The sequence below is a fragment of the Vulpes lagopus genome, chromosome 6 (assembly GCF_018345385.1).
Source record: "Vulpes lagopus strain Blue_001 chromosome 6, ASM1834538v1, whole genome shotgun sequence".
In the NCBI taxonomy this organism is placed as follows: domain Eukaryota; kingdom Metazoa; phylum Chordata; class Mammalia; order Carnivora; family Canidae; genus Vulpes; species Vulpes lagopus.
In genome coordinates, this window is record NC_054829.1 from 87,771,530 (window position 1) to 87,795,487 (window position 23,958).

The following is a 23,958-nucleotide window of genomic DNA, read 5'->3' on the forward strand; positions in this document are numbered from 1 at the left end:
TCTTATTACAGAACACATTTTATCAAGAATGAGAATATATGAGTGCATGTCTATTAATAACAATCCTAAAAACTGGAGGCAACTGAAATGTACAGTAGACTAACGTGGTTCAGCCACAAGTGTTTATAGCAGAGAATCATAATCACAGACACTGAAATTCTACAAAGTGAGAAGTAGAGCAAGGTAACAATTGAAATGGCCTCTGGCTCCCAGTTCCTGCATCCCACCTTTCTTCCTGTAGCCATAGAAAGGTTCTGGAATCCCCACTAGTGCATTGCAGGTCCCCTGCATGCTCTCCATCTCTATCTTCTACGCCAGACACAGACTCTTGTCTTCATTATAAATAACGCACTTTGTCCCCACTCCAATAGCTGGATGCTTATCTGATCTCATGTATCTGAATTCCTTATGGATCATTTATTCTCCTTCCTCTGACACTGGAGCACTGCCTTGCTCTTATCTTTTGTTTTGATCTGGTCTTCCCGAAGACTGCCCACTCTCAGACTTGCAGCCACTGAGTTTTGCCATTCTACCTCATGCTGGATCTTTCAGAATAAACCACCCCTGAATATTCCACCACTGACCAGCTAGCTATCCCATCCCCAGCCTCTCTGCCTGGCTGCCTGTGGCTAGATTGACTTTGTGAGAGTATCCATCTCAGCTGATGTGTTTCATCTCATTTGGACCTTTCCTCTTGGTCTCCATCCCTGCTCAGAAAAGCCAAAACCCCCCAAACAAAAAACCTTGGCCAGTCAACAATTTTAAAACTTAATACACAGCACTCAATATTCAATATTCCTAGTCATGGAAGATATCCTTTTGCAACCACCAATCACTTTTTATTTTTCAAAGGCACAGTAAATATTATTTTGGATTTTAAAAAGGCCAATTTAGTTTTTTATCATGTTGACAAATTGTTATGAAATTCATGAGTCTAGCAGTAACTGCCCTTTCTGAGCATTATAGGAAGGGAATCTTAAGAAAGTAGGAGAGAAAGGAACGGAAGACAAAGAAGCTACAGAAATGTAAATATATTTAAAACACTTAAACACTCATTTGTTCTTACCAGAGAGTGTGATAAAAGTGCACTAATTTGAAATTTAAATTATCAGTGGACATATTATGTTTCTAGTGCAAAAATCTTAAAGAACTTTAATCATAGTTAGGAATCATGTTTTCTTTCTTCCACTTGAATTCCGTATGCTAGAACAACCCAAGAAAAGTTAATCTCAAAGCAGCCATGTAAATTATTTGAGAACAAAACCAAAAAAAAAAAACCTCCCTCCAAACAGGTTCATGGTTTACTAACAGATTCTCCTACTTCATGTCAAGTAGATAATAAAAAGTTAAATTAACTTGTACCAATTTCTAAAACTATACTATAATGCTATTCACAAAAAGTAACCACATTTGAGATTTTAATTTCAGGACAAATAATAATTATTTTCTCATTTATTAAATAGCTCCATTTAGTTAAAATTTCCAAAGAGTATCTGCTGGCAACTTCCTTTTTCTACAATATGAACTCTCCTATACATGTGGGCTAGTATACATATTCATTTTTTTCCTACTTTTGTAGTATTTTAGTTTTTATGACTCTTAACATTAAGATATCAAATAGCTTCTACCAAGAGTTATGGCAAATACATTTTCTTTATATTCTTTAACTTTCATTTTACAAGTACAGAATTTTTTTTCAAGCCACATTAATCCAAACAATGAAAAAATCACCACGTGAGAAAACATAATTATGTATCTTTTAAGGCCTTAAGACTTATGAACCTATTTTTCCCATCTGCTTTTTAAAAGTATTAAAAAAATAAAATTCAATACTATGTAAAACATAGACTGATATTACCCAGAGGAATAAAAATAAGACAGAGAATACTTCTTATTTGTAGGCATGATCTGGAGCTGCAGTCTTCTGTACTGTGTAAAATTTACTTTCTGTTAAGGTATGATAATCATTTGTTTGATATTACTGTGTGTATTTACATGATGAAGACCAGAGTCCCCATATACTCGGCAACCACACCCTCATGTGTATAGTTGAGGTAACCTACAAACCAGAATATGGTGATTTGGTTGGCAGGAAACCAGAGTGAATCAAATGGACCACCATGTTGTCTCAAACTAAAACCTCAAATGTTCTCTCTTTTGCCACAACGTGATTATGCAATATTTTTTGAGTTGCTGAAGGGCAGAACAGTACTGAAAAGCAGTTACTTGACTAAGATTGAAGTCCTATGACATATTTCTGAACTACTGTTGGTTGAATTAAAGCCTAAATCTAACTCTGAGACTATTACAACAAATCAGATTCAAAAACAAGCTATGTAACATATATCCTGACATTTCTTTAAAAAAGTAGATTTCAAAATTGAGGACAGGGTTAACATCTACTTTAAATTCTATAAATTCACCTGTTTTAATAGTTGTTATTACGACTTTATAAGCTTTAGAAAATAACCCTAAACTCTGTGAACTTGCTGAATAGTTAGTTTCACACTCCACTACTACTTAGAAAATGATCTAACATAGCTGAGGCTTTGTGCTCACACCCCTCCCCTACCTGCATATATGCATGGAATAAAATTTTTTTAAATGTAGGTTAACAGCCTAATCATTAGGCAGTTTCTGAAACTGACATAGCTACCTTGACATGTTTGAATTTTAAAACAAAATATCTTATTGTAATCTTTTTCACTCTATTAAATTTGTCTTAAGATTTCTTAAACCAAAGATAAGAAAAACACAGCATGAACAATATGGTGAAGGGTTCCAATGAGCTTAGTTTGGCCACACTGTAGAATATTCATTGATAATTATTAAAATGGGGAAATAAACTCAAAGGAGCCTTACCCCTCCTCCATTCCCTGTAATAGAACAACAAAAATCAAATAAATACCTCAAATAGAAAGGTGATATAGGTCTTTCATCTTCTTGCGAACTAAAAGGAAAATAAATTTTGAATTAATTTCTGTTAATATTTTAACATATCAATTTTGCTAAAACTCTGTTCTACCTGTCAAATTTTATTTTGACACATTAGAACTCATCTCACAATGGAGTAAAGTTAGTAAAACACACTCTACCTTGGACCTAGCCAAGGTCAATTACTTCTTTATGGGAGACCATCAAAAGAGGTTTCTCTCAAGATTAGCCTCAGGCAAAAGTAATTCACATCACACTTTCATGAGGAAGCTTTTTACTACCTTATTTCTACAAGCCCAATCCAAGTTCCATATAGAATACATAAACCCTTAAAATGATTGCATACTTAATTATCTCAATAAAGTTAATTATAGCTCATTACCACAATGATGAAAGTAAGAAACAGCCAAGAAAATACTCCTGTTAAGTGTAAACCACTTTAGGAATGATGCCCTAGCAATGAGAGGCACATCAGCAAACACCCCTCTTGTACTTTGTCCTCTGTAGTTACTCTACATATTAATACGGATAACATGTAAGGACATAAATAAACTTACAGAAGTAGTTTACATTATTCAAATAATGCGATAGTTTACATTCTTCAAACACAATATGAAGTTTGATATAAAAGTATTCTTAAAAGTGTAAGATATATACAATATTTTTTCCTTTAATATGGGTTTTTCTTCTGATAAATGACTTCAGAGCAAAGAATGAGTCTCAGTGTCTGCTGGAGTGGTCTTGGATTTTTTTGATTATGCATTCATAAAATCTGCTTTTAAACAGCACTCCCCTCAATATATGATTACGTATCTATCTCTACTAATTATGTACATCATTAAACAGATAAAAGTAGAAATATAAACTATTAGATAAAATTAAAAAGAAGTTCTAATTTCTTCTTCTTATATCCCTATGGTTAATCTTGTACACCACCTGGAATATATATATATATATATATATATATATATATATATATATACACACACACACACACACACACACATACTACCTTTGGGGAAGCAAGTAGATAATGTTAGCTTTCCCTCTCTTTCAGCTCATTTTTTATTTTCTAAAGGATAATTGATGAAAAAAGTTTGCTTCAGTTGATACTACTATACTGGCAAAATCTTATTACAAAGTTATATTATGAAACATATACAGAAACACACCTGTCATGGAAGGTGAAAAGGTCTTAACATTTTACTTGGAAGATGGCACATAAACTATGACATACTATTTTTCATTCTTTCATGATTTTGGTTTCCAATTTCATTATAGCTTAGCTGTTTTGATGTTTCAGCTGCCAAAGATTTTAATGTTTGCAATCAGTTGTGCCAATTCTTCCCAAGTGATACATAAGTGATGGATCAGCTTTATCATCGACTCTAATGTGAGTGGACTGGGGGCAAAGCTTATAGAGTCAGGCCACAGAGCTGAAGAGTTAGAGGTGACATCTGGGAAATAAATGTCCAGGTGTCTTGGGAAGAAGCTACCTGGAGCAGTGCTCTCACAGGAGGGGACTGCTTTAAGCAAAACTGGTACAAGAAGCCTACATAGTGGTTTCAAAAAATTTCTTGAAAACACTTAACAAAAAACTTATTTTTTTTTTTCAATTTTTATTTATTTATGATAGTCACACAGAGAGAGAGCGAGAGAGGCAGAGACATAGGCAGAGGGAGAAGCAGGCCCCATGCACCGGGAGCCCAACGTGGGATTCGATCCCGGGTCTCCAGGATCGTGCCCTGGGCCAAAGGCAGGCGCCAAACCACTGCGCCACCCAGGGATCCCTAACAAAAAACTTATTAAAAAATGTTGGAATTGGGTTTCCTCTCAAGGATTCACTGTCAAAAAGTACTAGTTATGATCAACACTATGCAAAAAGGCTGCAGTGAAAAACGTGTAACAGTTTTATTATAGGAAAATTGCTTCCATGTGTTATAAAAATGGGCACTGTACTAACTACTCTTTTTTTTTTTTTTAAAGATTTTATTTATTTATTCATGATAGTCACACAGAGAGGGACAGAGAGGCAGAGACACAGGAGGAGGGAGAAGCAGGCTCCACGCAGGGAGCCCGACGTGGGATTCGATCCCAGGTCTCGAGGATCGCGCCCTGGGCCAAAGGCGGGCGCCAAACCACTGCGCCACCCAGGGCTTCCTGTACTAACTACTCTTGTGCCCAGAACAGATCTTTAACTCTAACATGTAACAAGTTTTAATGAAAATTAACAAGGGTACTTTAGTGAAGATTCAATTAACAGTTTGGTTGGTTTCCTTAGAACTTTGAAGTGCTTTTGGGAGATTTAGAGGGTGCAGAGTTCTAAATACAGCTGTTCCTATTTTTTGGCTAATGTTTATTCTGTGTGTGTGTGCGCTAAATTTCTTTGTAGCAAATAGAGGCAGTAAACATCAATCCTTTCTTCCTTCACATCTTTTCTCTGGCACACATTTATTCATTAGCCAGATGCTCCTTACTGGATGCTCCAACCTTAATTAACTCATGTAAATCCTCATCAAAACCCCTCCTGGTACTTGCCCCTCAACTTGAGGAAAGTGGGCTCTGAGTGGGCACATAACATGCAGGTCACACAGCTAGTGATGTCTACGTTATTGTATTACATGTTAGTCCATTTTTGTTATTCACCGTCTTCCCTTCAGTTTTAACCCATCAGAATATGGTGGGATGGACAGGTAAAAACAATTGGCGTGGGCAGCTGGTGGCTCAGCGGTTTAGCGCCGCCTACAGCCCGGGGCGTGATCCTGGAGACCCGGGATCCAGTCCCACGTTGGGCTCCCTGTGTGGAGCCTGCTTCTCCCTCTGGAAAGGCAGGCGCCAAATCACTGAGCCACCCAGGGATCCCCTGCACTGATTTTTAAAGGCAATTTTATGAAAAAATGATTAAGGACAATTCTTCCAAAGAGAACTGAGAAAATAAACTTTTCTGCAAAATTTATATATCAGAATACAAAACATCTGAATAACAGTCACCATTTCTATATTTGCACAACATGGATTTTTACTATTACAGGCCCCTAAGCATCTATTTATAAAGGTTATTTATATCCGTTCCTGGATTTACATTAATTTTAGGCATGTCCAATGATATTAAATGATTCATAATTTTTGGCCTAAATTTTAAGTTGAGAAATAATTTGACTCACTCTTAATTTTAAAAAATAAGCACAAATCCTATGAATGAGAAAGGGAATGAGTGTCATGAAATTAAGTCAATGACAAACTCTGATTACTTGGAATTCATTCAATTTCCTCCTTGGTCACCAGTATAAACACCAGGTTTTAATTATTTCCTGATTGCTAACTGTGAATAATGGCCAAGCTTAAGCAGCCATTAATTTGTCTTTTTTCTCTTTTTAAAATTGGAACATACATTGAGAGATATGGGCAGCCACCTCATGTATGTCAGGCAATCAGGTGCTTCATGTTCTCAAACCTGTGGTGATATATTCTCTCAAGACAACTACCCCTGGGAAGAATGTTTATCAAATAGACCCAAATAACTGTCCAAACCTAGGAACCTACAACTGAGAAGAGCAAGAACAGATACTATGTTTTTAGGGGGATCCCAGTCTAATGTATTATGTGGCTCAATGCTGCCAAATACACATATATTAATAACACCTAGACTTACAGTTTCTTCACAGGTTGCACTAATTTCTAACCTGAAGCTACAGAATAAAAATGTCTATCAATTTAATTACACAGCAAGCTTATATCATAAATGCATGGCACTTTCCATGTCTGAGAAAAACCAAATACTGGTGGGAGAATCCTCAGAGTGTGGTATTCAGAATGGACCTTCCACTCCTGGATCACACTGATTTAGTAATGAGTTAGGGGCAGATGGGGTTAGATAGGGAAAGATAAGGGAAAGGCCCAGAGTCAGGCTCCCAGGAATCTGTGGGCTCCCATAAACCAAACACCAAGGACACAGAAAGGCCTCACAGTCAGGCTCCTACCCATCCAAGAAAAGAGGTAAGATAGTAAAAACAAAAAATAGACCTGGCTCCCTAGCTCCAAAATGTTAGGGAGTATCCCCCCTTAATGGCTACTAAGTAATCGCAGAAATCCCAGATATAGAGAATTGTTATGGAAGAGATAATAACCAGAGAGAAAGGAACACCTTGTTTGTGCTCATGTTATTTTAAAAAATATATATTGTTATTATGATAGCTATAAGTCCACCATGTTTGTTTTAAATATCTACCCTGAGGGGAATTCCTGGGTGGCTTGGTGGTTTGGCGCCTGCCTTTGGCCCAGGGAGTGATCCTGGAGTCCCGTGATTGAGTCCCACGTCAGGCTTCCAGGAGCCTGCTTCTCCCTCTGCCTGTGTCTCTGCCTCTCTCTCTCTCTCTGTGTGTCTATCATAAATAAATAAATAAAATCTTAAAAATAAATAAATAAATAAATATCCACCCTGATATCGACAAGAAATTTACCAAGTTCCCTGGTCAGTTTCCTATAAAGGCCAGACCATAAAAGCCCTCAGTGGCAACCCTGTTGGGACTCCATTCACTTTTGAGAGCTTTCTGTTATCTCTGCTTAGTAAACTTCTATCGATTGCTCACTCTCTGTTGTCCCTGAGATTTATTCTTGACTCTGTGAGACAAGACCAAGCTCTCCTCTATCGAAACCACTATTCCATTCAATTCCCTTTTGAACTGTTCTGATAAATGTTCTAATTAGACCAACCTAATTGGTTATTGTGGCTGGCTACAAAAAAAAAAAAAAGAAAAAAAAAGTCATCTGCATATTTACACATTTAACAAAATTTTCAAGTGATTTGAATTTAGCTATACTTTGCAATAGTTCCTTGAGTACTGAAGAGTATAAAAAAGTAAATGATAAGGATTAGGTTTTCATTCATGGGAGAAACTAGAAAAACAATCTGTGGGGGGGCTTAACCCAAAACAACAAGGGAGAGCTAAGCTAGGGAGCAATAGGATACAATTAAAAGTATGACGTAAACATTTTTTCTGGAATTAGGTTTTTTCCTCATGTTGAGAATTTTCTTAGAGTGATGAGGTGAATAAAGCTAGCACATTTTCTTTCCTTTCTTCCCCCACAAAACCTCAAGTGCCACACTTCCTTGAGCATTTTCAATTTATGCCCAGTCCCAGGCATGAACCTCTCCAGTAGAAATGAAAACAAGTTATTTAATTTAAATTTAAGAGCAAATCAACTTTCCTGACCAAAGGGTTAATGCAAAGAGCTGAAGCTGTTAATATTCACAGGATATGTATTTTTAGCCAACACTAAGAGCTATTATTTTTGAGGCAAAATAAACAGACAAGACAAAAAGATGTTCAAAAATTGAGAACTTTTTTCTCAATAAGATAGGAAAATATTTTTACCACTTTCTTGATCACCTAGTGGAAATTTGAAATATATTGGTTATGGATTGAATTGTGTCCCTTCGAAAGATATGTGGGAACATTAACTTCTAATACCTCAGCATGTCAATATTATTTGGAAATAGAATCTTTACAAAGGTGATCGAGTTAAAATGAAATCATTAGAGTGGGCCCTAATTCAGTATAACTGGTGTCCTTATAACAAGGGAAAATTTGGACACCCAGACAGACATGCACATGGGGTGGGTGAATCACCATTTGAAGACAGAGATGTGTCTGTCACAAGCCAGGGAACTCCTAGAACTAGCCGTAGAGAGGCTTGCAACAGATTCTTCTCCAGAGTCTTCAGAGAGCACATGGCCCCGTCAACAAATTGATTTGGGATTTCTAGCCTCTAGAATTAGATAAGTAAGACAATAGATTTCTGTTGTTTTAAGCCAATCTGTTTGTTACAGCAGCCCCAGGAAATGAATATATCCACTAAATTTCCCCCCCTAAATTCAGAAATAAGAACCTGCCAAACAAAGGTGTCTCCATCTTACAAAAAAGGCTGTCTCTAGAAATTCCTTTGTGGACATGCTATGACTAGAATTGATTTCCAACACTGACATGGGGATTTGATTTTCATGCCTGTAGTAAGCTCTCATTCAAATGAAGTATCTTCAATAAGTAGTCCAGATAAAATAGTTTAAAAAAAGTTTTTCAAAGAAAAACTTTTGGCTATGATCCATTTAGAAGCACATTTTATATTTTTATGAATATGCATAAAATGGACACAAAGTTAATGAAATTATTTTTACCTTGTTTGGATACTTTTTTACCTTGTTTGGATATTCCCACCAAGTGTGGAGCCCAACATGGGGGCTTGAACTCACGACCATGAGATCAAGACCTGAGCCAAGATCAAGAGTTTGACACTTAACCTATTCAGCCACCAGGCCCCCCTGAGTAGACATTTTCTATTGTGTTACATTTTACCTATGTAAATTATGTTAAATACTGGTCACAACCTGCTAAATTGATTTTATGACCACTAATAGGTCATGACCCACAGTTAAGAAAACACTGTTCTAAAACACTATGCCAATTCTACTTCTCCCTTCCTTGATATATATATAATGCACACTCAATGAATGTTGTTGAATTAAGATCTATATTCCCACAGGACAGAAAGAAAACACTCTATCTTTCTCTGCCCCGTTGCCGGAATCAGCTCTGGGCCAAAGTAGTAAAGATTTTGTCCAATCCGGATGGCAGAGAAAGAGAGGGAGGAAATGGTCCCAGATAAATCCAGTAGTGGGCATGACAACATAGTTCTAAAAAGCCTTGGGGAAGACAGAGTACTTCTAGGTCTCCTTTAAATGTTCTTTACCTGGTTGATCCACAGGATAGTATCAAGAATGAGACTCGGGGGACACATGGTCTCTTTGGATTCCTTCCGATTTTATAACTGTGGCATTCTTTGTCAACCTGTATCCTGTCTTTTAGATTCAAAAAGCATATTTGGAGGGAACTAAAGAATTCTCTAATTCAGTCCCATTCACTTAACAACTTCCATCTCTGGACGTCCTTTTGATGAATATCATTCAGAGATTTCAGGGGAGTGAGGATGTGCACAGTCAAGGAAGAGCTTCTCATCAGTGAGGGGAGGGTTCCTTTATGCTCCACTGAGTCTCTCCTTGCAGTCAGAAAGTCAGAAGTGAACCATAACTATTGCTGACTGACTGACACAGCCAGGAGGCTCACACTGTACTTCACAGGGGATCTTGGCTGGAGGTATGTTTTGAAGTCACAGAACAGAATTCCTTTTATTACACTGAAGTCATGTTAACAAGCCAACTGCTCTCCTTAAAGAAATTTATCCCTTATCCCCACATTTGGCCAATCACCAAAATGTGCTGATTCTCCCTAAAAAAAAAAAAAAAAAAAAAAAAAAAAAAAAAAAAAAAAAAAAAAGACAAGTCTCTTGAACTTGATGTTTTCTATTTCTTTCTATTTCCATTGCCTTTGGCTTTCCCAGAACCAGTACTATTTCCCTGCTACCCATACCCGTTTATCCTTAATACTCCATCAGGTTCATACTAATTTAAGTCTCTCCCACTTCCCCATTGCTTTGGAATAAAATCCCAATGTCTAAATCTGGCACAAAAGGTCCCTTCCAATCTAACATACCTCTGTAGACTACTCACTACATTTTTGTAACTCCTCCTGTTTGTAAGTGCTGTTCCCTCTGTCTTAAATGCTTCCCCCACCTCTCTCTGCCTGGTAAATATTTCATCTTTCAGGGATGCCTGGGTGGCTCAGTGGTTGCGTGTCTGCCTTCAGCTCAGGGCGTGATCCCGGAGTCCTGGGATCGAGTCCTACATCAGGCTCCTTGCATGGAGCCTGCTTCTCCTGTCTGCTTCTCTCTCTGCCTCTCTCTGTGTCTCTCATGAATAAGTAAATTAAAAAATTAAAAAAAAAATCATCTTTCAGCTCAAGTGTCATCTAATCTCGAAAGCCATCTCCAGCACCCTGGTGAGGGAGATGCTTCTTCCTCCAGGTTCTGATATATTGTTCATAGCAATAAATGAGCAACATAACACCAGAATTCACGAGTTCAGACACTTGCCTCACTTCCTGGATTTGTCTTTATCTTTGTACCACCACTAGCATCTAGAACACTGCAGGTGCTCAGTAAATGGCTGAGTAAAATTAGTATCATCAAGACTTTGCTGAGTGCTAATGCTACTGTTTGATGTAATATTTTGAAAACATACGCTGTTTATTATTTGTAAAATTAGTTGGGCCAGCTAGAAGCATTTTCAGATATGTGCATGTTGATTATTTTAAGTTATCTTGTTCCCTTCTATTCAAAACCTAATGAAATCACAACTATGCCATGGGTTTTCTCTCATCCTTAAAGGTAAGAAATTAATTTTTCTTCAATGGCACCTTGAGGTGGGAGTTCCTGCTACTATGCCAGTAATGTAAGTGCTGTACTTTCCGTGGTGTAGAGTGAACCCAGAAAAGGATGTGTTCAGGAAAGGTAATATGGCCTTGCCACACATTCTATCTGTTTGTTCTGGCTTGAGAGCAGGAAAAGAAAATTATTTCACTTCACTGCAAACCCAAAGGTTGTTTGGGGCTTACAGAAATTTTTGGTTTAGTCACAAAACTATTTTCAAGGAAGCTGGAAGCTTTCATTTGCCTTTGAGATTCTTGTTCAGAAAGGTGATGCTTTTCATTGATTGCCTTAGGGAAGTAATAGTTTAGAATTCTAAATATAGTAACATTCTTTATGGGGGAGCTGACATTAGTTGATGAAAAAATATTTTACAACATTAATAAATACGTTAAATATTTTCTAATCTTTAAATAAACTCAAAAGAATATGAGAGGATACCTGCAGAAGAAGGAAATAGTTATTTTTACTTTTAAAAATAATTACCATTTTAACATTATTGATGGTTTGTTATTATATATTTTATTTAACAGATATTAATTTACCAAACTGTTAAGTCTGAATGTGGATTTCTTGAGGGAGACAAAAATATTCAGAAAGCAATGCAAAGTATCCTCTCATGTTTCTTCTAACAAACCCTTCCTCTGCCAGATACAAAAGCTCATTGAGCATTTTTTGAGTGACTACTATGTATCATAGCCAATGACAGGCACTGCAGATACACCAGCTAATAAGGTATGGTCTAAATACTTACAGAATTTATAGGCTAGGGAGAAATAGAAACTTGAAATTTGATAATGATTATGAAAAAGGATATATACAGTTACCAGGTATTGAGGGCTCACCATAATAAGTCAAGGCTTTGGGCTAAGAGCTTCATAGACCTTTTCTATGATCCTCAAAGACACCCTCGGAGAGAGTGTCACTAACTAACATGTGTCACTTCCACATGTCCTGCATGTGGAAGAGTGCATATTTCATCGGCATACAAATCATGAAACTTCATCAGGAGAACGCACCCAGGTCAGCAGCATACAGATTAAGGAAAGGCCTTACCAGTGCCAAGCAAGTCCCCTTGCATCTCTGGACAGTTTCTACCCCCACCCAAGATTAATTGTCACCCTGACAGTTATTTGCATAATCGTGATACTAAAGCCTGAGAAAGAAATTACAAGAAAGAAAAAAAGCAACTAGAAGCCAGTCTCATGAAAATAGATGCAGACTCCTTCACAAATATTAGCAGATTGAATCCAGCCATGTAGCCTTTTTTTTTTTTTTTTTTTTTATAGCCAATAATACATCTGGAAGCTTGGCATCTCTTGGAACTATTCTCCCATTATAAATAAAACTTGAAAACTTTAAAAAAAAAATTCTGATTCTGATCTGATTTTTTCAGATAAGGAGAACAAACCTTAGAAAGATTAATTAACCAGCTGGAGGTCACAGAGCCATGCAGAGCTGAGCTCCAGACCTTTCACTTAAGCGGTTAGGGGTTAGAGGACATGAGCCAACACTGGGAACGAGTTTTGAGGATCATAGAGGCATTACTAGGAGGAAGATAATGGATAGGGAACTCCTTAACAAAGAGAATGTGTGAAGGCAGGAGGTGGCATGCCGGGAGTTCAGCACTGTGGACGTGGCAGGTGCATGCTAGGTAGAGGCACCAGGGCCAGGCAGGCACTGGAGGTCTTGCTAAGTCAAGGAACTGAATATGAAGGAGAGTCACTTATAAAAATACTACACAGTGTATCAATGGTCTATTCTGGCTGGCGGTTGGTTCCTAATCTTGGTTTCAGGGCTATTTTAATCTAGACAGCGAAGTTATATTTCTTTCCATGATCATTTTACTGACAGCAACATACTTATGTATGATCTTAAGCTCTTTCTTAACCCTTAACTTTTTCTAGTGTCTTAATTCCATTCAATTTGATCTGAGTAAAGGAGTTCTGTTGTTTTTATTTTTTATTTTTTTCTGTTGTTTTTATTTCTATTAAGTTCAAGATTTCTGATTTTTGATCTTATAGTTGATAAGAAGATACATGATTTCCTGATCCCAAACTTTAAAGGTTTTATCAAATGTATTCTGTGTCTCTCCTCTTCTCCAGTGTCCAGTATTTTAATTTACTTAGGTATCTTAATTTTGAAAATCAACTATTTTGTTTTTTTTTAACCACCCCTCTCTCCACTATTTCCCATTAACATGCCATTCTTATGCGAGAATTAAATCAGCTTTCACATTTGGTTTGGTAATAAGCTGCCTGCAGGTTATAAGGTAGTGTCCAGAAGAGGCAAATCTTTAGAGACAGAAGGTAGATTAGTGGTTGCCTAGAGTTGGGATAGGGGATTATAGGGAGATTGAGGCTTGTTTTAGTCAGTTTGGGCTGTTCTAACAAGATACCACAGATTGGATGGCTTAAACAATAGAAACATTCACTTTTCACAATTCTAGAGAATGGAAGTCTAAGTCTAAGATTATGGTGTCATCATGGTCAGGTTCTGGTGAGAACTCTCCCTAGCTTGCTGGCTGCCAGCTTCTTGCTATGTTCCCCTATAGTGGTGAGAGGGGAATGAGGAAGAGGGAGTACTCTGGCCCTTGTATTTCCTTGTAAGAACACCAATCCTATCATGGGAGTGCCACCTCCATGACTTCATCTAAACCTAATTACAGGGAGCCCGGGTGGCTCAGCAGTTGAGTGCCTTTGGCTCAGGGCATGACCCCCGAGTCCTGGGAGCGAGTCCCACATTGGCTCCCTGCATGGAGCCTGCTTCTCCCTCTACCTGTGTCTCTACCCCCCTCTCTCTCTCTGTTTCTCATGAATAAATAAATAAAATCTTAAAAAAACCCCACAAAATCCTAATTACTCCTCAAATGTCCTGCCTCCAAATAACATCACACTGGGGATTAGAATTTCAACATATGAATTTGGAGGGGTGGGGGGAACACATTCAGCTGACAGCTAAAACATACAGAGTTTCTTTTGGGTAATAAAGATATTCTAAAATTGCTTATGTGATGGTTGTACAATCTGTGAGTATACTAAAAATCATTGAAGTGTACACTTTATGCAGGTGAATTACATGGTTATGTGAATTATATTTCAATAATGCTATTATCAAAAAAAGTAATTTCCAGTTCTCTTTAAAGAATAAATAATCCCGGGTGCCTGGGTGGCTCAGTTGGTTTAGCATCTGCCTTCGGCTCAAATCATGATCCCAGGGTTCTGGGACTGAGTCCACACTGGACTCTCTGCTCAGCAGGGGGCCCACTTCTCCTGCTCCCTCTGCTGCTCCTCCTGGTTGTGTTTTTTGCTCTGTCAAATAAATAAATAAAATATTTTAAAAAGATTTATTTATTTCTTAAAAAATCTTTTTTTAAGATTTTATTTATTTATTCACGAAGGACAAAGAGAGAGAGGCAGAGACCTAGGCAGAGGGAGAAGTAGCCTTCCTGTGGGGAGCCTGATGCAGGGTTCAATCCAGGACCCCAGGATCACAACCTTTGTGAGCCAAAGGCAGACACTCAACCACTGAGCCACCCAGGCATCCCAGTAAATAAAATCTTAAAAAAAAAGAATAAATAATCCTTTTAAAAGGCTTTATACAGTATAAACTATTTGTTGGCAATTCATTCTGATCATCATATAAATATATAGGTATCATAGGAAAAAGGAAGGGTAGAAACTTTTGAAAGTTTCAAGAAATTTGATTCCATCGTATTTTTTAAAAGATATATTTACTTATGTCGTGTGTGTGTGTGTGTGTGTGTGGGGGGGACACAGATAGACAGAGAGAGAGAGAAGTTAGCAGACTCCCTGCTGAGCGTGGAGCCTGACTTGAAGATCAATCTCATGATCCTGAGATCATGACCTGAGCTGAAATCAAGACTCAGACAGTTAACCTACTGAGCTATCCAGGCACCCCAACTCCACAGTATTTTTAGTGACACTTCCTGCAAGCCATTCTTTAGGTTACTTTCCAATATTTATCCAAGGAAATGGAATGCAATGCTACAGTATCACCTTCACTATGTTAAACAGTCTTGTACTTAAGGGATTGAAAGGTATTGCAAATATAAAAATTAAAAAAGAAAAGTAATATACTACTCTTTATATGTGAATAGTTTTATCACTTACAAAAAACTGTCATATTCTATAAAATTGCCCCCATAAGTTATGTCTGGCATTATCACCCCATTTTATAGATCAGGAAAATGACCTGAACAAATTCGGAAGGCTAGCTAGCTGTCAGTATCTGGATTTTTTTTTTTTAAAGATTTTATTTATTTATTCACGAGACACAGAGAGAGAGGCAGAAACATAGGCAGAGGGAGAAGCAGGCTCCATTCAAGAAGCCCAATGTGGGACTCGATTTGGGAAATCTACGATCACGCCCTGAGCCAAAGGGAGACCCTCAACTGCTGAGCCACGCAGGCATCCCTGGATATGTTTTTTTTTTGATAACAAGTTTACTTCCCTTCCACTGCTTTCCCTACTGCTTTGTGCTGAATACCCAACACCTGTATTTTTTCCATGGTTTAGACAGGGTGATCCCTGGAAAATTTAAAAATGTTCTCATCTTAGTTCATAATATCTTCTTTATTTGGACTAATTAGCAAATATTTAGACTCCAGGGAAACCGTAACCATCCTATGAGAGTAGAGCTCACAGAGATCTTATTTGTTCAAATATAGACTAGATTAGTAATGAAGTCTAAGGTTAGATATACAACTCCATAAGGGTTAACCCAGATTTGAAGTGAGGCAGCTTTTAACCCCTCCTTAGACTGTCTCTGTGGAGGAGGAGGCAGGCCAGCAGGGAGTGCTGCTATCCAAGTGTCAACAAGTTAGGAAAAATATAGGTTTATAGATAAATTAACTGGTGGTGTCACCACCACAGGCAGTAGAGGGCTCTCTAACACTACAACGTAAGATACATAAGCAGGACCATCATTACCTGGGGTGTTTCCTGGTGAACTCTCATACCATCCCATGTTACCAAAGTTTTCTTGTTTGCAGAAGGTTATTCTAACTACCAACACTTAGTAAGATCAGATGAATTTTGCTGAGAAGAAGTTTCAGTGAAGTGTTTCCATGCTGGGTCCCTAATACATGTTAATTAACCCTGTTTCTCTCTGTCTTCTCAAAAGAGCCAATGCAATTTGGAATTACAATGTATTTTATCATCATAAAAGAGGCAATCAGTAACATGTATTGTATATCAAAGTCTGAAAGAGTAATGAACAAGAAAATTACATAAATGTTCTCAATCTCAGCTTCCCACTTGGGTCAGTAAACCAAGCAAAGAATAGGATGCCAACACATGAAAGCTGATGTAGATGCATTAAAATCAAAGGAATCTAAATTAATCATCAGTGTTCCTAACTTCATCTTCCATTATCATTCCTTGTGGATATAAATTGAGTTAGTAGTTAGTGAAAAAATCTAGCAAATCAAAATACAGTTGTGAAATTTGAGAGTTTTGTCGTAGACATAAGACTCAGGATTAAGATATGTTTCTTAGCCTATTGAAGTCTTTCTATACATAAAATAGAGATCCTACCCATAGACCCACAGTATATGAGGAAAAAAGTCAGCTGGGATATAAATCATGCAAAGAGACTGAGGTATACATAAAGCCTAGAATCTGATAAAGCATACTATCTCTTTAACGACAGAAGGTAAATTTAGTCACCTAGAAAAGAAAACTTTTTTTTTTTTAAAGTAATCTCTACGCCCAGCTTGGAACTTGAACTCATGACCCTGAGATCAAGAGTTGCATGTTCTACTGACTGCACCAGGCAGGTGCCCCAAGAAAATGTATTTCAATTCTCAATATGGTTTCTCCCCTTCTAATATTATTTTATTTTTTGGGGGGGGAACTTTTTCAGATGGCAAGATTGTTTATACAGGCTATACAGTGTCTTGAGTTTTAACCTTTGGTATAAGAAGTACATATAGATATTTTAGTATTTTAAAAAATAATAGAAATGATCTAAACAACTCAATAGATATATAATAAGATCCTATCTTTAAGCCATTTGAAGTCAATTGTAAGAACTGAGATCCTCACTTTACAGAGGGTGACATTCTAAACATTCAACCTCTATTTTTTTCTAAAGATCATGAGTTTCTAAACAGTTAATGCCATCCTTGAAGATCTATCTAGAAATTACATTAAGTAATGAATAGATAGAAAACGCATTAAAGGGAACTGAAGTATTTATTTTATTCTTGGCTTTCAACCACATCTGTTACTCTCATCTCAGTCACAGATTAGCAATAACAAATTTATCTTCTACATACTTTCACAATATGCTAAGAAGGGCTAAAAAGTCAGTCATGGAAATTGTAAGCTAAGCAGACATTAGGGTAAAAAGATGCCCTCTAATAAGATTACATACTTACAAGAGATTAAATAAAACACAGGGTAATGTTATCCATGTAGGCACATCTCTATTATTACACTAATCATACTGTCCATTACTGAACTCACCACTTATACTGTAATTGGTAGTGAACCTGCATCCTCACTAGCATGTGACCTCTTTAAAGCAGAGTTTGTGTCTTAATTACCTTAGTATCCCTGGTAATATAAAGTGTTTAATATATTCGACAACATCGTAAGTATGCTTTTCTTTCTAAAGATTTTATTTATTTATTCATGAGAGACATAGAGAGAGAGGCAAAAACACAGGCAGAGGGAGGAGAAGCAGGCTCCATGCAGGAGCCCATTGTGGGATTTGATCCCGGAACCCCAGGATTACATCCTGAGCTGAAGGCAGATGCTCAACTGCTGAGCCACCCAGGCGTCCCTGCTTTGCTGTTTTTTTAAATTTATTTATTTTAGAGAGATTAAGAGAGAGAGAGAGAGAGAGAGAGAGAGAGAGAGATTGAAAGCAGAGGGAGATGCTAAATGTGAGCCCCACACGAGACTTGATCTCAGGACCCTGAGATCACCACCTGAGTTAAAACAAAGAACCAGACAGTTAACTTCAGGTGCCCCTAAGTATGCTTTGTTTTAACAGGTAACACTAACACCTGGTAAATGAAAGCATGGATGATGAAAAAAACACTTATAGGGTCAGGATATTAAAGATGTTATTTGGGGATGTTGAGTAGTCCAGTGTTAAGATTCTTATACATACCTGCTATCAATGGCTTTACACAGCTATAATCATTAACTAGAGTTTAGATAAGTGTTTCCCTGAGTGTGTGCACCATTTATGTCAGATTTGCTTTCAGGAAGCTTGTTAAAATGTACTTACTTTCTCTGTCACACCCATATTGGGATTCAGTAAGTCTAGGGACAGAGGGCAGCAGAAATAAGCCGATTTAAAACATTAGTTCCCCAGGTAATTCTCATGCACATAAAGTAGGAGAAGCATTGGTCACTCTGCTTAATGCAAATAGGGAACATGAGTTTAACTGGTATTTTGAGCTATTCTTTTACTCACCCACTTTTAATTCAATTTCTAGCCCCTTACTGTTCTAAAACAGAACTGAGCAAAACAGTCATGGCATCAGACAGCATGCATTCCATAAGGCTCTGCAATCTTCCCTGCTTCAGGCAGTCTTAACATTGGGGGTGGTTGGCATGAGTCATCATTACTAGAGACTCACAGAAATCCTTAGCCTGAGGTACTGAACTGGGTTTGGAAGAAGCAATTATGCATAGGAACAGGAAAGTTTTCTGCATAAGTGCCTAAATTCACAAGAGATCTATATGAACCTGGTCTTTGCCTTCAGGAGGGTCATAATCAAAGGCAGGAATAGGCTAGAAGTTAAGATTGCAGGGTAATCAATCAAATTGCATTCTCAGAGCCAGGGAGCAGCATTCTTGAATGCAAATTCAAATTATTCCTCTTATATAGGCTTACTGATAAGGACTAACAATGCAAAATCATTCTGGAGGAAATTAGGCTAATTCAAGCTCAGGTTTCATTAACTTAACTCCCTAAGCAATTTTTAGCAATATAAAGATATATTTTCTTAATAGTTATTATATTATCGAGAAGCTTATTACGGAGTTTAGTAATAGCTAATATTCTTATTTAGAATCTGACTGCTTAAGACTCTTAAGACTGATGTCATTATAAGAAAAACAAGTCCCCAACTTTACAGTTGGAAACCAAATCAAGTCTCCAAAAAGTGTACATTAGTTTTAGTCTGTTGCAAGCTTCAAGCATGTGGCCGTTTCCAGTAGGTTAATATAAAAAATTTCAGATCTATCCATAAACCACTGTCTCTTCCCCTGGGTTACTAATTTTTAGAAAAGGATTTCCTGGGACACCCCATCAAGTTCCCATTGTAGAACATTTCTCAGGACAGTAAAAGAAAAACAACGACACTGGTTTCTGTCACAATATACATATTCAGGAAACACCAGGCAAATAAACACTGAATTTTTGTCAACCTTATTTTCATCATTAAAACATGAACATTCAGTAAAATATTGGTGGTATGGTTTTTAAAACGGAAATTCCTTTTTGTCTAGATTTTTTAAGTCGTATAAAGTGTAATTACGACTTAATTTTTAAGATCCTTTTCACTAATGAAACCCTTTATGGTTTTCTTAAAGGAAGCATTTATATGGAATCAAATGGCACTGCATGTAAAGCGATGAAAGTTGAAGTATAATAACATGATTGGCAAAAGTAATTTTAAAAATCATAAAACGTGACCTTGGGCAAGTCTGAGACTTCCTCTGTGCTTCAGTTTTCTTATTGTGAAACTGGAGGACTAGACTCCAGTCATCACAGAAGTGACTTCCAGCTTTAACATTCCAAGATACATTATTCACTTATTTGTTCTCAAGAACTGGGTTGTTTTTTTTTTAGCAAGCCCCTTTGTTTAAATTTACCTTTCTCTGCTTTAGTATAAATCCTCCTCCCCACCCTCCACAATCCATACTACAATCATTTAACGAACAAAACAGAGCTGTGTGCTCAGTCATTCTTACAAAGCATTTTTTTATAAGGTGTCATTTGTGTAATATATCTATCTAAAATTATTTATGGGGAAATTCTGACCCTAACATTTATATCCATGTATTATAATGTTCTTATGGGCAGAAAATCTTTGCCTACTTAGATCTGGACTCCAGAAGGGAGGGATCCGAACATGCATTTTTAAAAGGTCTTTAGCATATCAACATCATGTAAGATGAGCTGAGAGCTTGCCACAGCTTCTCAACATTGCTAAGCAGCTGATTGATTTTTTAAAAAAATAAACCTGTTTGATACATTCTTTAGTTTCTGTTTGCCTTCAGATGTCAGAGATAGTTTCTCATATTTATTTTCATTCAAGGAAGGAAATAACTGAACACAACATTACCAAAGGAAAAGCATAAGACATTAGGCACAAATGTCAGTGAAAGCAGCAGTGTAACATTCAAATTCTTCTGGTCTTGGGAAAGGACATCATGTACGGCGGGCTCTACACGTTTGCAGCACACGCTACTAAAATATGTCAAGTATTGGCAAAGTTGCAAGGTTTCACACTACTCAGTAAATACAGAACAGAATAAAGCGAAACAGAAAGGAAAGAATACTACCTTTGCAGAGGCATGATTTCACAGGCCATCCTTGTATAAATTTGCCAGGGACCCCTCACAAGTGCCTCTTCCACGCCAATGTGGTCGTCTTCTCACGGTGGCTAAGCTGGGCTTGGGGCGTGAGGCTGTACCTCACAGCTGGAACAGCAACTTGCTCTGCAGTTAGCCAGTGTACTGCTGCTCCCAGCCTCCAAACTTCTTCAAGCAATGCTATTTTATCGGCTGCCTCTCTACATTTACACTGCAGTCCACTTTGACCTTTTGTTCCAGGGAAGCAGCTGAAACATCCAGCCAATCACAGGAGCAGCTGCTGTAGTGCTTAAAGGCGCTGCTTCTTTTGCTCCCGGCTGCTGCTGCTCCTGCTCCTGCTCCTCCTCCTCCTGCTGCTGCTGCTTCTCAGTGGGCTTGCCTAATTCTGGTAACTCGAAACTTTCCTCTTAGCAAATCCACAGACAAGCTTGTCATTCTGGAGAGAGCAACCAATAACTGCAGCATGAGCAAAGAGTCCCTTACTTCTCAATGTTACAGGGGCTGCCAAGGAGGAAATCCATTTGTCAAGGAAAGACATTGCCTATGAGACTAAAGGTTTCAGTGACAGAAGGCAAGAGCTAAGCTCCATGCCCTCTCTTCCTTTAAAACAAAAACAAAAACCAAACAAACCACTGGCATTGGAAGGCATGGTACTTTTCTAGAAGGAAGGCATGCTTCTAGACCCTTGCCCTACCCACATTTATTTCCTGCTAATGTTTGTTTACACTGCAGTGGTTACTAGTCACTGGTGACATCACCCAAGGCACGTAGCTCACACTTCGGGGGAGAATACAAGTCCTAAGATTGTCCAACTTCTCAAGGGATCAAAGTGTCTCCTCTCATCGAAGTTATTTCAACTTACTATCTCTGCATTTTGTCTTTATAAAAATGGAATGTGTTTATTTGCTTAATCATTTTCCTCTAAGGACATCAACAACATGTTTCGATTGGTATCTTATTTATGTTTTTATCTAGTGATTTATTTATCCATCTAGCTATTTATTTTTTGCAAGTAACACCAAATCAATTTTTCCATAAAGTTTGCTAAATGCCTGCTAATTATCTGGCCTTCTCTTGCAGTTTCTGCTTCAGTATGTAATACTTAGTGTTATTCTGAGGAACATAATTGCTAATCCATAGATTTCAAGTAGAAATGCATTTTTAAAAGATTTCTTTCACATCATGAGGACTACAAGGAGTTATAAGAAAGCCTAGAGCATCGCTTTTTATAGAAGAAAGGGCAGAGGAGCAGAGTCCATGGTGTTGAAAAACAGTGGGGGCTTAAAAGTCCAAAAACATAACTTCTTCCCCTGTTGTTTTTCCCAATTTTTTCACAGACCATTCTTAATTCTGAATTTAGAACACAAAGTCCCAGCATGTGTCCTTTTCTTCACTGTACCTGCTAATGAAAACATTTCATTGTCTGACTAAATCCTCTACCATATTTATGAAATGATTAGTCATCCTGAAACATGTGTTCAGATATTAAGATAGAATAATAACAACTAAAATCAGCCTTTTAAAACAGTAGAAGTCGACTTATGTCCAGAACTTTCTTTAACTGAAATTGTCTATGTATTCTTTTTTTTAAAATTTTATATTTGGAAATTCTGATTTGATTCTACAACTTAGTTCTGTATATTTGCCTAAGTTTATTTTTCGAAATGCCTTTACATCTTAACACTTCAATAAACCACTTGAGTTGGAAAATCAACTATTATATATCATAACATCTACTTTATTGACGAGTACACTAGGTACTAGAAAATTAAGTAATTTGTCCAAATTTACATAGGAAGTCAGCGGTAGAACAGAAACTGTATTCAGAGCTTCTTGGGTCCGCTCCAGAATTTTGCCACATCACAGTGTTCACTCTATTCTATACGTATATGAGTTTTTAAATATTTTATCAGATCTGATAGGTTGGGAAATATAGTTGGCCCTTGAACAGCATGGGTTTGAACTGTGCAGGTCTACTCACAGAGTTTTTTTCAATACATACAGTACACGGCTATAAATGTATTTTCTCTTCCTACTGATCTTAACATTTTTTCTGTAGCTCACTTTATTATATGAATACACTGTGTACTACATATAACATATATACATATAACATACAAAGGCTGTTAGTCGACTATTCATGTTCCAGTCCACAGTGGGCCATTAGTAGTTAAGTTGTACATGCATATTTGCACAGGGGGCTGGTGTGTCTAACCTTCATTGTTCGAGGGCCAACTGTAGTTAATTCAAATGATAGAAGTAATATTTTTCTTTTCTGAATTTTATGAACATGTCAATACTAAATGGCTAAACTAAGTTCAACAATAAAGGGCCCACATTATTAAAATATGCTAAATCAAACTACAATTTACATTTGATATATACTAAATATAAAATATTGATGGACAGGGGCATTCAAATTTTAACATCTGATTCAACTTATGTTTCGTGATAAATTAAGTCTATGAGTGAGAGATGTCAACAGTTATTTTAAAAAATTACCAAATGCTGGAACTCAGTAATTATATGCCTTTTCAAGTTTCTATCATTTATTTATAACAATTCCTCCTCCTTTGAAAATTTGGGTTTTTTCCTGGGCATTACTTGATGATCAGTTAGGAATCTGGACCTGGGCTGCAGCTCTTCCTGTCTACCACATCCACCGCCAGAATCCTCGATGAAGTATATACCTTTGTTACTTCTGTTCCCTCCATCCTCATGTCAGTTCCTCAGTCAGCCAGCAGGAGCACTATTTCCTGAATTCAGCCAGTTCTAACTCCTCAAACACGGATACCCTGACTGCATTTGCTCCACACTTAGCCCCTTCCCAGCATCACTTAACCCCCACGCTTCTGCCTCCCCCATTCCTCCTCCTCTCCCTCAGCCCTCTCTTCAGTAACAACTGTTCTTCTGTCTCCAGAGGATAACCTGCACCTAAACCAACTGGCATGCAGCTTTAAAAAAGGCACATTCCTGGCTCTCCTAGCATTTAGTTATTTCTAAAACGGGTTCACGGGCTTCCTCCGCTTCTTCACCCTTTCTAAATCCTGCCAGCTGGGTTCTCTACTGCCAGACTGCTAAACATTGCAAAAGAAAGTCACAGAACTCTGGCAACTAGTGATAC

The 23,958-nt window shown here is 37.5% G+C and overlaps 1 protein-coding gene across 5 annotated transcripts in view; it reads right to left on the reverse strand.

The window, feature by feature from the left end:
- The window catches only part of FAM13A (family with sequence similarity 13 member A), a 350,236-nt gene that overhangs the window by 83,522 nt on the left and 242,756 nt on the right, over nt 1-23,958 (reverse strand). For 3 of the 5 annotated variants that reach the window (XM_041760046.1, XM_041760045.1, XM_041760047.1), the window contains one exon: nt 2,909-2,950. In XM_041760046.1, the coding sequence (XP_041615980.1) occupies nt 2,909-2,950 (42 nt within the window). Of the gene's footprint in view, nt 1-2,908; nt 2,951-20,804; nt 21,291-23,958 lie in introns of those variants that run through there. The other 2 variants (XM_041760049.1, XM_041760050.1) reach the window with 2 other exon arrangements.